At 45.8% G+C, this 13132-nt stretch overlaps 1 protein-coding gene across 2 annotated transcripts in view; it reads right to left on the reverse strand.

The window, feature by feature from the left end:
- ACACB (acetyl-CoA carboxylase beta) overlaps positions 1 to 13132 on the reverse strand; it is a 102556-nt gene that overhangs the window by 38095 nt on the left and 51329 nt on the right. For both annotated transcript variants that reach the window (XM_036904003.2, XM_057492197.1), the window contains 4 exons: positions 12115 to 12196; positions 9627 to 9772; positions 8381 to 8531; positions 6974 to 7108 (listed from right to left, as the gene is read on the reverse strand). In XM_036904003.2, the coding sequence (XP_036759898.2) occupies positions 6974 to 7108; positions 8381 to 8531; positions 9627 to 9772; positions 12115 to 12196 (514 nt within the window). The remainder of the gene's footprint in view (positions 1 to 6973; positions 7109 to 8380; positions 8532 to 9626; positions 9773 to 12114; positions 12197 to 13132) is intronic.

The following is a 13132-nucleotide window of genomic DNA, read 5'->3' on the forward strand; positions in this document are numbered from 1 at the left end:
AACTGAAAAAAACATCCACTGGGAAAGTTACAACTTAGGGCTTCCCGAACATTCTTTGCAAATGCCACAGTCAGTTATTATGTACCCCAAATAATTTTGGAGGGGGTTAGATTCCTTCATTTTGGCTTTCTAACCCAGATTATCTCCCTATTTTCTCTATTTATTTTCAGTCTTCCAAAAATAAATGCCCAGCAGGCTGGAAATTTATGAAATGCTTGTATTAATCTACCTGCTTTCTGTAAATCATAACCATTGAGCCTTAGAGAACCAAAAAATGGAAGGTGCCCCAAAGGGGCAACACTGACTGGTGTGCCCGCTCATCTGTTAACTCATTCTACAACTGTCCACTGAAAGTCACCCTGTGTGAGGCACGGAGACCCAGAGGTCTGAGACGTGCTGCTCTGCTGGCCCCCAGCCCTGCAGGCTCCTCTCGCCCTTCAAGATTAACCACAGGGGGGCAGAGCCAAGATGGCGGCGTGAGTAGGACAGTGGGAATCTCCTCCCAAAAACATATATATTTTTGAAAATGCAACAAATACAACTAATCCTAAAAGAGAGACCAGAAGACACAGGACAACATCCAGACTACATCCACACCGGCGAGAACCCAGTGCCTGGTGAAAGGGGTAAGATACAAGCCCCGGCCCGGTAAGACCCGAGCACCCCTCACCCCAGCTCCCGGTGGGAGGAGAGGAGTCGGAGCGGGAAGGGAGACGGAGTCCAGGACTGCCGAGCACCCAGCCCCAGCCATCCGGGCCAGAGCGCAGACACAGTGCATGCGTGGGGTGCTGGAAACTAGGGAAACAGGGCAGCAAGACCTCTGAGCGGGTCCCGAAGCCGATACCCCTGTGACAAAGAAAAGCGAGTGCTTTCTGAAAGTCTTAAAGGGACAGGGACGCCACAGCTGGACGGAAACATCCCAGGTCACAGTCCAGCAGCTGGAAATTCCAGGGAAATCCGGGCACACTAAACCCCAGGCAACAGCTCTGAGAACCCTCACGGAGGTAAACAGCCAAACAGCCCCCCATTCATTACCTCTCCAGGGCTCCACCATAGCAGAACAGCAGCCTGAGGCTGGCTACACCCACAGCAAGGGAGCTTCAACACACCACTCACTCCAAAGGATCCACCAGACAGAAAATAAGTAAGGACACAGAGGCACTGAACAACACACTAGAACAGATGGACCTAATAGACATCTACAGAACTCAACATCCAAAAGCAACAGGATACACATTCTTCTTAAGTGCACATAGAACATTCTCCAGAATAGACTACATACTAGGCCACAAAAAGAGCCTCAGTAAATTCCAAAAGATTGAAATCCTACCAACCAACTTTTCAGACCACAAAGGCATAAAACTAGAAATAAACTGTACAAAGAAAGCAAAGAGGCTCACAAACACATGGAGGCTTAACAACACTCTCCTAAATAATCAATGGATCAATGACCAAATCAAAATGGAGATCCAGCAATATATGGAAACAAATGACAACAACAACACTAAGCCCCAACTTCTGTGGGACACAGCAAAAGCAGTCTTAAGAGGAAAGTATATAGCAATCCAAGCATATTTAAAAAAGGAAGAGCAATCCCAAATGAATGGTCTAATGTCACAATTATCGAAATTGGAAAAAGAAGAACAGATGAGGCCTAAGGTCAGCAGAAGGAGGGACATAATAAAGATCAGAGAAGAAATAAATAAAATTGAGAAGAATAAAACAATAGCAAAAATCAATGAAACCAAGAGCTGGTTCTTTGAGAAAATAAACAAAATAGATAAGCCTCTAGCCAGACTTATTAAGAAGAAAAGAGAGTCAACACAAATCAACAGTATCAGAAACGAGAAAGGAAAAATCCCTTTCTCCCCACAGAAATACAAAGAATTATTAGAGAACACTATGAAAACCTATATGCTAACAAGCTGGGAAACCTAGGAGAAATGGACAACTTCCTAGAAAAATACAACCTTCCAAGACTGACCCAGAAAGAAACAGAAAATCTAAACAGACCAATTACCAGCAACGAAATTGAAGCGGTAATCAAAAAACTACCAAAGAACAAAACCCCCGGGCCAGATGGATTTACCTCGGAATTTTATCAGCCATACAGGGAAGACATAATACCCATTCTCCTTAAAGTTTTCCAAAAAATAGAAGAGGAGGGAATACTCCCAAACTCATTCTATGAAGCCAACATCACCCTAATCCCAAAACCAGGCAAAGACTCCACCAAAAAAGAAAACTACAGACCAATATCCCTGATGAACGTAGATGCAAAAATACTCAACAAAATATTAGCAAACCGAATTCAAAAATACATCAAAAGGATCGTACACCATGAGCAAGTGGGATTCATCCCAGGGATGCAAGGATGGTACAACATTCGAAAGTCCATCAATATCATCCACCACATCAACAAAAAGAAAGACAAAAACCACATGATCATCTCCATAGATGCTGAAAAAGCATTCGATAAAATTCAACATCCATTCATGATAAAAACTCTCAACAAAATGGGTATAGAGGGCAAGTACCTCAACATAATAAAGGCCATATATGATAAACCCACAGCCAACATCATACTGAACAGCGAAAAGCTGGAAGCTTTTCCTCTGCGATCAGGAACAAGACAGGGATGCCCACTCTCCCCACTGTTATTCAACATAGTACTGGAGGTCCTAGACATGGCAATTAGACAAAACAAAGAAATACAAGGAATCCAGATTGGTAAAGAAGAAGTTAAACTGTCACTATTTGCAGATGACATGATATTGTACATAAAAAACCCTAAAGACTCCACTCCGAAACTACTAGAGCTAATATTGGAATTCAGCAAAGTTGCAGGATACAAAATTAACACACAGAAATCTGTGGCTTTCCTATACACTAACAATGAAACAGTAGAAAGAGAAATCAGGAAGACAATTCCATTCATAATAGCAACAAAAAGAATAAAATACCTAGGAATAAACCTAACCAAGGAAGTGAAAGACCTATACCCTGAAAACTATAAGACACTCTTAAGAGAAATTAAAGAGGTCACTAACAAATGGAAACTCATCCCATGCTCTTGGCTAGGAAGAATTAATATCATCAAAGTGGCCATCCTGCCCAAAGCAATATACAGATTCAATGCAATCCCTATCAAATTACCAACAGCTTTCTTCAATGAACTGGAACAAATAGTTCAAAAATTCATATGGAAACACCAAAGACCCCGAATAGCTAAAGCAATCCTGAGAAGGAAGAATAAAGTGGCGGGGATCTCACTCCCCAACTTCAAGCTCTACTACAAAGCCACAGTAATCAAGACAATTTGGTACTGGCACAAGAACAGAGCCACAGACCAATGGAACAGAATAGAGACTCGAAACATTAACCCAAACATATATGGTCAACTAATATTCGATAAAGGGGCCATGGACATACAATGGTGAAATGACAGTCTCTTCAACAGATGGTGCTGGCAAAACTGGACAGCTACATGTAAGAGAATGAAACTGGATCACTGTCTAACCCCATACATAAAAGTAAATTCGAAATGGATCAAAGACCTGAATATAAGTCATGAAACCATAAAACTCTTAGAAAAAAACATAGGCAAAAATCTCTTAGACATAAACATGAGTGACCTCTTCTTGAATATATCTCCCCAGGCAAGGGAAACAAATGCAAAAATGAACAAATGGGACTATATCAAACTGAAAAGCTTCTGTACAGCAAAGGACACCATCAATAGAACAAAAATGTATCCTACAGTATGGGAGAATATATTTGAAAATGACAGATCAGATAAAGGGTTGACATCCAAAATATATAAAGAGCTCACACATCTCAACAAACAAAAAGCAAATAATCCAATTAAAAAATGGGCAGAGGAGCTGAACAGACAGTTCTCTAAAGAAGAAATTCAGATGGCCAACAGACTCATGAAAAGATGCTCCACATCGCTTGTCATCAGAGAAATGCAAATTAATACCACAATGAGATATCATCTTACACCACTAAGGATGGCAACCATCCAAAAGACAAATAACAACAAATGTTGGCGAGGTTGTGGAGAAAGGGGAACCCTCTTACACTGCTGGTGGGAATGTAAATTAGTTCAACCATTATGGAAAGCAGTATGGAGGTTCCTCAAAATGCTCAAAATAGAAATACCATTTGACCCAGGAATTCCACTTCTAGGAATCTACCCTAAGAATGCAGCACTCCAGTTTGAAAAAGACAGATGCACCCCTATGTTTATTGCTGCACTATTTACAATAGCCAAGATATGGAAGCAACCTAAATGTCCATCAGTAGATAATTGGATAAAGAAGATGTGGTACATATACACAATGGAATATTATGCAGCCCTAAGAAAAAAACAAATCCTACCATTCGCAACATGGATGGAGCTAGAGGGTATTATGCTCAGTGAAATAAACCAGGCGGAGAAAGAAAAGTACCAAATGATCTCACTCATATGTGGAGTATAAGACAAAAGAAAACTGAAGGAACAAAACAGCAGCAGAAGCACAGAACCCAAGAATGGACTAATAGTTACCAAAGGGAAAGGGACTGGGGAGGACGGGTGGGAAGGGAGGGATAAGGGCGGGAAGAAAAGAAAGGGGGCCTTATGATTAGCATGTATAGTGTTGTGGGGGCACGGGGAGGGCTGTGCAACACAGAGAAGACAAGTAGTGATTCTACAGCATCTTACTATGTTGATGGACAGTGACTGTGAATGAGGATGTGGGGGGGACTTGGTGAAGTGGGGAGCCTAGTAAATATAATGTCCTTCATGTAATTATAGATGAATGATATCAAAATAAATTTTAAAAAAAAGATTAACCACAGGGTTTACCTCACAATCTGACGCTGGCTTCTCCGTCGCAGACCCCACAGCCAGGGCCCAAAGGCAGCCCCTCCTACTGCATTCACTGAGTGACAAGGGCTTAGCTCAGGCATATATGAGCCTACAGGGACTAGTGGCTGGGCCCTATCTCAGGAACCGTGCCAGGAAATGTTGGCTCAAAGGAGTCATGGTGTAGGTACATAGATCTTCCCAGTGACCTAAAAAGGCTCAGTCTATTTCTGGTTTAGGGAGCCCCCTAAAGAGAATAACTTTTTAAATGAGGAAAAAACAAACAGAATAGAATATTCTGGAGAAAAGAGATAATTTGATTTTTTAAAATGCTTTTTTAGCATTTTTTTCTGGATACATATACTAATTATTGTAGAGAAAAAAATAACACACACATGACTGTCTGGCTACCTCCCTGTATGCATGGCTTTCTTAGGAGGGTGGAGACATTCATTCATTCATCACCAAGACCTGTTCTTTTCTGAGTACACTCTATGCTCTCAAGCACTGTGCTGGGCACCAAGGATACAATGATAAAAAGAGTAGTCCTCGACCTCAGAACTCAGTCTTAATAACAGGAAGGCTTAACAAACGCTGAACGATTAATTAACAAGATCTAAATCGGAGGTTAGCAGGAGCCTGAGTTTGAGGCCACACAACAAACAGTCGCTCACCATCTGCTGGTCCCCAGGACAGGATGCTGACCCACGGCAGCTGTACCTCTGTTGTATGTTTATCCAGCAAATACCCACAGAGCACCTACTATGTGCCAGGCCCTGTTTTAGGAACTGGGAATCTGCAGTGGTTAAGAAAAATGAAAAGCAGTGTTCTCACAGTGTTTCTAATCTAGTGGAGGCCAAACAAAATGTCAATAGGACAATCAGTGAGGTACATCCTCAGTGTGATAGTGATGAATGTTTGGGAGAGGATATCAAGGGGAGGACAGGAGTGTGAAACAGAGGGTGTGTGTGTGTGTGTGTGTGTGTGTCCGTGTATGCACGCAACTTTAAAGAGCAGTCATATGGAGATATGACAACTATTAATAATGCACTGACCCAGACAGGATCGTGGACATTAGTTATAGCTAAGGGGATCATACATCAAGTTCACAGCAGCATTATTCCCAATAGTCAAGGTAGAAGCAGCCCAAGTGTCCATCAACGGATGAGTGGATAAGCAAATGTGGCATACCCACACAATGGAGTATTATTCAGCCTTAAAAAGGAATGGAATTCTGGTTCATGCTCTAACACGGATAAACCTGAGGACATTATGCCAAGTATGTATAATTCTACTGTTTGTGGAGTAGCCAAATTCATAGGGACAGAAAGTAGAATAGCGGCTGCCCGGAGGTGGGTGAGGTGGGATGGGGAGTTAAGTGTTTCATGGGGAAAGAGTTTTAGTTTCATAAAATAGTGTGTTCTGGAGATGGATGGTGATGATGATTGTACAACAAGCATGTACTTGACGCTAAAGAACTGTACACTTCAAAATAGGTAAGACAGTAAATTTTATGTTATGTATATTTTACCACAATTTAAAAAATGAACTAAGGAAATCTGCAGAAGGTGTGTGCTTTAGTTAGTAACATACCAATATCGCTTCACTGATCGTGACAAAGGTACCATCTAATGCAAGATGTTACCAACAGAAACGCTGGGTGGGGCATATAGGAACTCTCTATATTGTCTGCTCAAATATACCTGCAAATCTAAAACTGCTCTAAAATATATATATATTGAAAAATTTTTAAAGGTGGACCAGAAAGGCCTCAGTGGGGGGATGACATCCCAGTGTAAACGCTTGTGGGAGGCAAGAAGGTGAGCCCTGCAAGGAAGGGGGAAGGTCCTGCCAGGCAGAGGGGGCAGGCCCTGTGCAGAGGGGTCTAGCGTGTTCTGCTAAGGGAAGGAGAGTGGATGGGCCTAGGAGGAAGGCAGGGAAGACAGCACATCTGGGGTCTTGCTGGTCATCAGAACTTGGATTTTACTGTAACTGGGTGGGGAGCCACTAAGAGGGATTTGAGCAAAGGTAGCCTTGTTTCTGCACCCAACACGCTGGCTGCTGGGAGCAGTTACAGCAGAAGAACCAGCAGTCTGACGTGCTGTGTCAGGGGCTACATACCGGGTGCACTTTAGAAGGATCATCAAGCTCCAGCCTGGCCACCAGGCAGCCTGCTTCCAGCATGGCCCCGGGACGCTTGACGTATCTCACCCGGCCACTTTCCTGCACGCTCAGGGCCATGACCATCTTCATCACCTGTTTGGCAGAAAGAGTAAATATAAAGGAGCCCAGCAGGACTGGCCTGTGTGTGTGACACCCAGTCACTCAGAACTAGTAACTCTAGCATGGGAACTGTGTCATTTAAATAGAGTGTCTCCCTGGGCAGAGTTCAAGTGGAAAGGCTGGAGGGCACTAGCATTTACCAAAGACTCCTGTGTGCCAGTGCTGTTCATGAATCCTCTCCATCTGCAAAGCTGGCTGGGAAGGTGAGTGTTTACAGTGCCCATTTTACAGACAAGGAAACTAATCTCTTTTTCAAAAGTAAAGTCTCTCTCTTAGGAACACACATAAATCATACTACATAGGGTGATTACTAAAATGTGCATTCTGTGACCAGCTTCTTTTTTAAAAGCAGTGAGAAAACCCTCTGGGCACACTTTGTAAAATGAAGAGTGTGTTTGTTGTATAGTCATCAGCCCCGTTAAGTGGCCTGAGGGTCTGCATACGTGGATGTGATGAGCTTTGTTACGGTGGTGTGAGCGGCAGACAGTCAGGGCTGGTCTGGCAGTTCACAGCTGGGGCACCCAAGTCAGCCAGGCCTGGGCTGGAACCCCAGCACCCCACCCATCACTCCATGATCTCCAGCCAGTGCCTTCCCCTCTCTGAGCCTCAGTTTCCCCACCCATAAAGTGGGGAGTAACACCAGTCTTGCCTCATGGGGCTCTTACAAGGATTAAACAAGATGAAGAACCTTCACATGGAAGGAGGCCAACAAATCTTACTCCTGCAATTGCTGGATTTTCTTTGCCGTTATCATTACTCTTTTCCTTGGTAGCATGGGAAAGAGGCCGGGTCTGAATTCTGATTTGTGTGACCCTGAAGGGGCGTGCCTGGGCCCTGCTTCCTCATGCATAAAATAGGGATCATATTTGTGCGTAATCAATCCTATGATTGCTAAGAAAATTAAAGAAGGTAATTGAAGATAGGTAAAATGCTTTTAATAGTGCCTGCTATGTGGTAAGTGCTTTGCAATGTTGGTGCACCATTTTTTAATTGTCACCATCACTGATTAATCAATTCTTGCTCATTCCTAGAGAGGTGTACATTTTTGAGATTTTTCCTTTGAATACTGCAGGGATTTGGGGCTAAACCCTCCACACTGGCCCTCTCAGGACTTTGCAGACAACAGCCCAGATGACAGTGAGGCCTGTGGGTGCAGAAGCAATGCCGGATGGCCCTCCCCGGGGGAGCAGGGGTTCAGGGGAAGCCTGGCTACAGCCCCACCCCAAGGGCCAGCCCCGTGCTCACCTCAATCTCAGCGTAGCTGCTCCCAGCCTCGACATGACCCCCATCCTCCACCATGTACTGCATCAGCTTCCCAGCCGAACGGGACCTCAGGACTGTGGGATCATTCTCCTTCTCAAACACGCATGTCTTGTTGCCGATGGTAATTCGGTAACTGAGTGGGGGTGAGGGAGAGTGGATTGGGGGGTACTATTGACCCAACATGCCCAAGTTAGGCTTTTGACAGTATTTCCCCCTTCCTATAAGCAGCCATGAGTACACCCTATGTTTTGGGGGAGTCCACTTTCCCAAATGGTGGTTTGACAGTTACTGTAGAGATAATGGGAGTGAACTGGGTGAGCAGAGGGCACGACCCTTTTCTGGCTAAAACCTAGTTCCTTTGCTGACATAATTCAAACAGGCGCAGAGAAAGCAATCGATAAATATCGTTCAATAAATATTTACTGACTGTAAGTCTTCCCCTTGTAACTGGGGAAAGCATGCCCCCTGCGTGGGGCCAATGATAATCTTGAATATTCTTGGCACACAGAGCATGAGTACAGAGGTAATAAAACACTGCTCTGCCTGGGATGAATCTAGTCTGCCTTCTTCCAAAACCTCGAGGATCAAAGGGAGACTCCACTGTAGCTGGAGCTTGTTCAGGCATGGGGCCTCTGGCACCCCCATTCCTACTCCGACCCCATTCTCCTTGGCTGCGGGGTCTGTGCCGCCTGCTCAGCAGGGCTGGTCTACAGTTCAGTGCATGAGGTCAGCGGTCAGGCACACCGGAAAGGAGGGTCTTTGGGTGCTTCCAAGGCGTTCTGTATTTCATCCACCCAGGCACACAGTGACACTTCCTGCCACTGTCTCCTTGTTTAATGTGGGGGCCATGTTCCCCCACAGGTTCCAAGAGTCATGACCGTGGTTCTACCCCAACCCGTAGCCCTGTGCCCAGTTCAAGCAGAGGCTCCACTATCAGCTGCCGCCCTAACTGGATGGCTGCATCCCCTCCAAGCCTGTGCTCGGATGAGTGGGGACACTGCAGCTCAGACACAGGGCAGCTGGCATCTGGTCACACACTTCACAGGCCATGGGGCTGAGAGCCTCCCATGAATATCTGCCAGTTGCGTGGAACTCCAGCCAAGAGATTAACCTCTCCAAGGGCCCCAGCATTTATAGGAGTAGGCACTTTGGGCTGCACACAGGCTGGCTTTGTATTTTGGAACCCCATGGGAGAGGGCCGGCTCTGTGTGGCCCCCGCCCCACATACCTGTCGACCTCTTCTTTCATGTAGGTGGTGTAGCTGCTACCGTTGTAGGACAGCAGCAGTCCACCGTCATTCAGCCGGTGGGCATCAATCTCAATGTGACAGCCATTCATAATGAGGACAAACATGGTCAGAGACTGCCGGGCCACCTGGGGAGACAGGAGCAATGTCCCCACCTGAATTCAGGATGCCTGCTTGTCCCCGTGCCTCCAGAGCACTGTCTGGCCCCCTGCCAAGCAAGGGCTAGTGTCCCCTACAGGAGTACCAGGGTGGACCCCTCCACCTCTCATTTCCCAGCCTTCATTCCCCACACGGGAGCGGCCAGGGGGGCTGGCAAGAGCCTGGAATGAGTGCACCACACCTGCCCCATGGGTAGGCTAATGGCCATTGGCCACAGGTATAGCCCCCGTCTGGCCATCCCTGGCCACCTGTGCGCCCTTGGGGGCTGGGGGCTTCCTTCTAATTCCCGCCTCCAGGCATCCACCCCAAGCAGCAGGTGGAGGGGGTCTCGCTGTGGGTGAGGCAGCCCTGGAAATTCCACCAGTAACCAGGGCTCTGCCCCCGGGTGCGAGAGGTTTGGGACACTCAGGAGAGGAACAGGAGGCAGGTCCTGGCCTCTGAGTTTCAATCTGAAGTACCAGCCCTGACTGGCCCTCGGTTCAATGTGTGTGTTCTCTCTCAGAAAAAAAAACATCCTGAAGAGCCCTCAACCTGTAAAACACATATTTTAAGACAGAGAGACAGCAAGGAATAAAGAAGTATTTATTGCAACACTATTTATGGCAACAGTAAGAGTTAGAACCAAACTAGTTATCAACAACCTTCCAATGAAATACTCGAGACCTGCACTGTCAAATAAGGTAGCCTATAGCCACCCACGGTTATGCAAACACAAATTAATTAAAATGAAATGACACATAAAATTCAGTTCCTCAGTTACACTGGCCATGTTTCAACTGCTCAATAGCCACAGGTGGCTCACACTGGACAGAGGAGATAGAGAACATTCCCATCCCTATGGAAAGTTCTATTGGACAGTACTGCAGACACTAAACTGATGTTAAATTTGTTAATAACACAGCGAGACTTTATGCCATGCTGACATCAAAGCAGGAAAACTGTATTTGCACCGTGATCTCAACTTTGTAAAAGCAATGGGTAAGAAAAAAAATAGAAAGAAATCTGCTGCAATGTTCATAGGGATCATTTCCAGGGGTCAATGAGTGGTGGATTTGTCTTTCAGGTCCTTTATGCTTGTTTGAAACTTTGAAATTTTATGCAATGAGCATGTGCTGTATTTAAAATTGAATTGGAGAACCCAGGTCCCCAAAGGCAGCCAAGAAGCTTGGAGGAGTAGGGGTAAAAGGGGACTGGTTTTACAGCACACCTCATGGGTAGCATGCTCATTTGGCTGAACTAAGATTGAAAATTGCCAAAGTTCAAAGTTCAACATGTGCTTAGCAATATTAGAAATGAACCTGTCATCTTTTCTCTCCCTAGAATGTAAAGTTGGGAAGTGCCAGGCTGGCTTTGTCTTACCAGGAACACTATGCCCCACAGGTTCCCCAGTTTGGACCCAGGACCTCACCCTGTGCCTGCATATCTCAGATATTCTCTGACAATCTCCACTGAGTTGACCTCGGACAGCCCAGGAAGGGTAACCTGATGCTTCTGACAGAGGAAAGCACCCCTGAGCAAGCTCCAAGGAAGCCAGAGGTGGACCAGGAAGAGGTCAGAAACCCACACATTGATTCTTGGTGCAGAGACACAGGAAAAGGCAGCCTCAGAGCCTGAGGACCTGGACACGATGCCAGCTCAGCAATGGTCCTGCTCACACAACACACTGAGTTGGACAGCGTCCCCCAAAATTCATGTCCTTCCCAAAACCTCAGAATGCGACCTTATTTGGAAATAGGGTCTTTGCACATGTAAAAATGAGTTCATACTGGATTAGGGTGGGTCTTAAATCCAATGTGACTGGTCTTCATGCAAGAGAAGAGACCCAGACACACAGGCATCGAAGGAAAACAAAGTGGAGACAAACACGCACAGAGAAGGCGGCCACATGAAGCTGGAGGCAGAGACGGGAGTGATGGCCTACAAGCCAAAGAACACCGAGGCCTGCCCAGAACCAGGAGGAGCTAGGAAGGAACAGATTCTTCCCTGGAGCCTTCAAAGAGGCCACACCCTGGACAACTTTGATTTGGGGCTTCTGGCCTCCAGAATTGTGAGAGAATGACTTTCTGTTGTTTGAAGCTATCAGTTTATGGTATTTTGTTAGAACAAGAAACTAATACACACTCCCGGTGCAGACTGCTCAAAATAACCTGTTCAGAAACCCAAAGTGCTTAGTTTCAAGGTCATGAGACCACACGGGGAGTCCTGGGACCCAAGCCTGAGAAAAGCCAGTCCAGGAATGGCTCATTGCACAAATAAAACTCCCTCAAACCTCCAGAATGTTAGAGACATCAGAGAAACATGGGGTGTTTACCTTGAGAATGTACTTAATGCCTCCATAAATTAATTCCACGTCCACGATGTTCAGCAGAGAATCTGCAGGGAGGACCTGGCCCCTGAAAGAGAAGACAGACCTGCCGTCAGCCCTGGGAGTCACTGAGAACTCTGCAGGCATCCTCTGGATTTAAGAAAATCTCCCAGCTCTTTGCCCCTCCTAAGCATGTATACCTGGCCATACTAAAAAAGCTAAATCTGATTAAATGACAAGGAACCTGGATAATCCCAAGGAACCTGACATTCCTCAGAACGTAAGGAAACACTTGCTGAAGGATGGAAAATTTCAAAAGCGCTTTCCAGGAAGCAAATTCCATAATGGCTTCTTCCTGGAAAAAATCCACTGCCTGGGAATCCTGCCACCTGATTAGGAAAGAAACCAGCGCACGCATGCATTGAGATTCTATTGCCATTCAAGAGCATGACAGCCAAGTACTGAAATCTTTTATCCTCCTCTTCTTTTTGGTACTTTCATCTGCCATCACAGTGTTTCTCAAACAAGTGCAATTTTTGCCTCTACCCCTGGGACATTTGGCAATGTCCAGAGACATATTTGATTGTTGTGACTTCCTGAGGTGGACACTATGGATGGGGCCAGGGATATGGCTAACCTTCCACAATGCCCAGGACAGCCCCTACAATAAAGAAGGGCACCAACCCAAAATGTTAATGGTGCCGAGGCTGAGAATGCCTGATCTGCCCTAATAGTGGGCACCTGACGGCTTCCGTGCTGGTCCGCTTCACTAGCCACCTTCTGGTTCAGGTGAGGGTCTGGGAAAGAACCGTGTGTAGAGGTGACTTACAACACACTTCACTTCTCAAACTACCTCCTCTCTACCTCCTGAGTGTTGTGATTTTTACCCTCTACAAGCCGTCAGGAGTACATACGATCTGTATGCTGACTGCTGCCTTGGCCGGGAGAATCCCAGCCCCACCAGCCTCTTGCAGGGCAGCCCACGTTTATCCAGGAAATTTCAGAGGCAAGCAGACAGGTGGGA

Source organism: Manis pentadactyla, chromosome 14 (assembly GCF_030020395.1).
Source record: "Manis pentadactyla isolate mManPen7 chromosome 14, mManPen7.hap1, whole genome shotgun sequence".
Classification (NCBI taxonomy): domain Eukaryota; kingdom Metazoa; phylum Chordata; class Mammalia; order Pholidota; family Manidae; genus Manis; species Manis pentadactyla.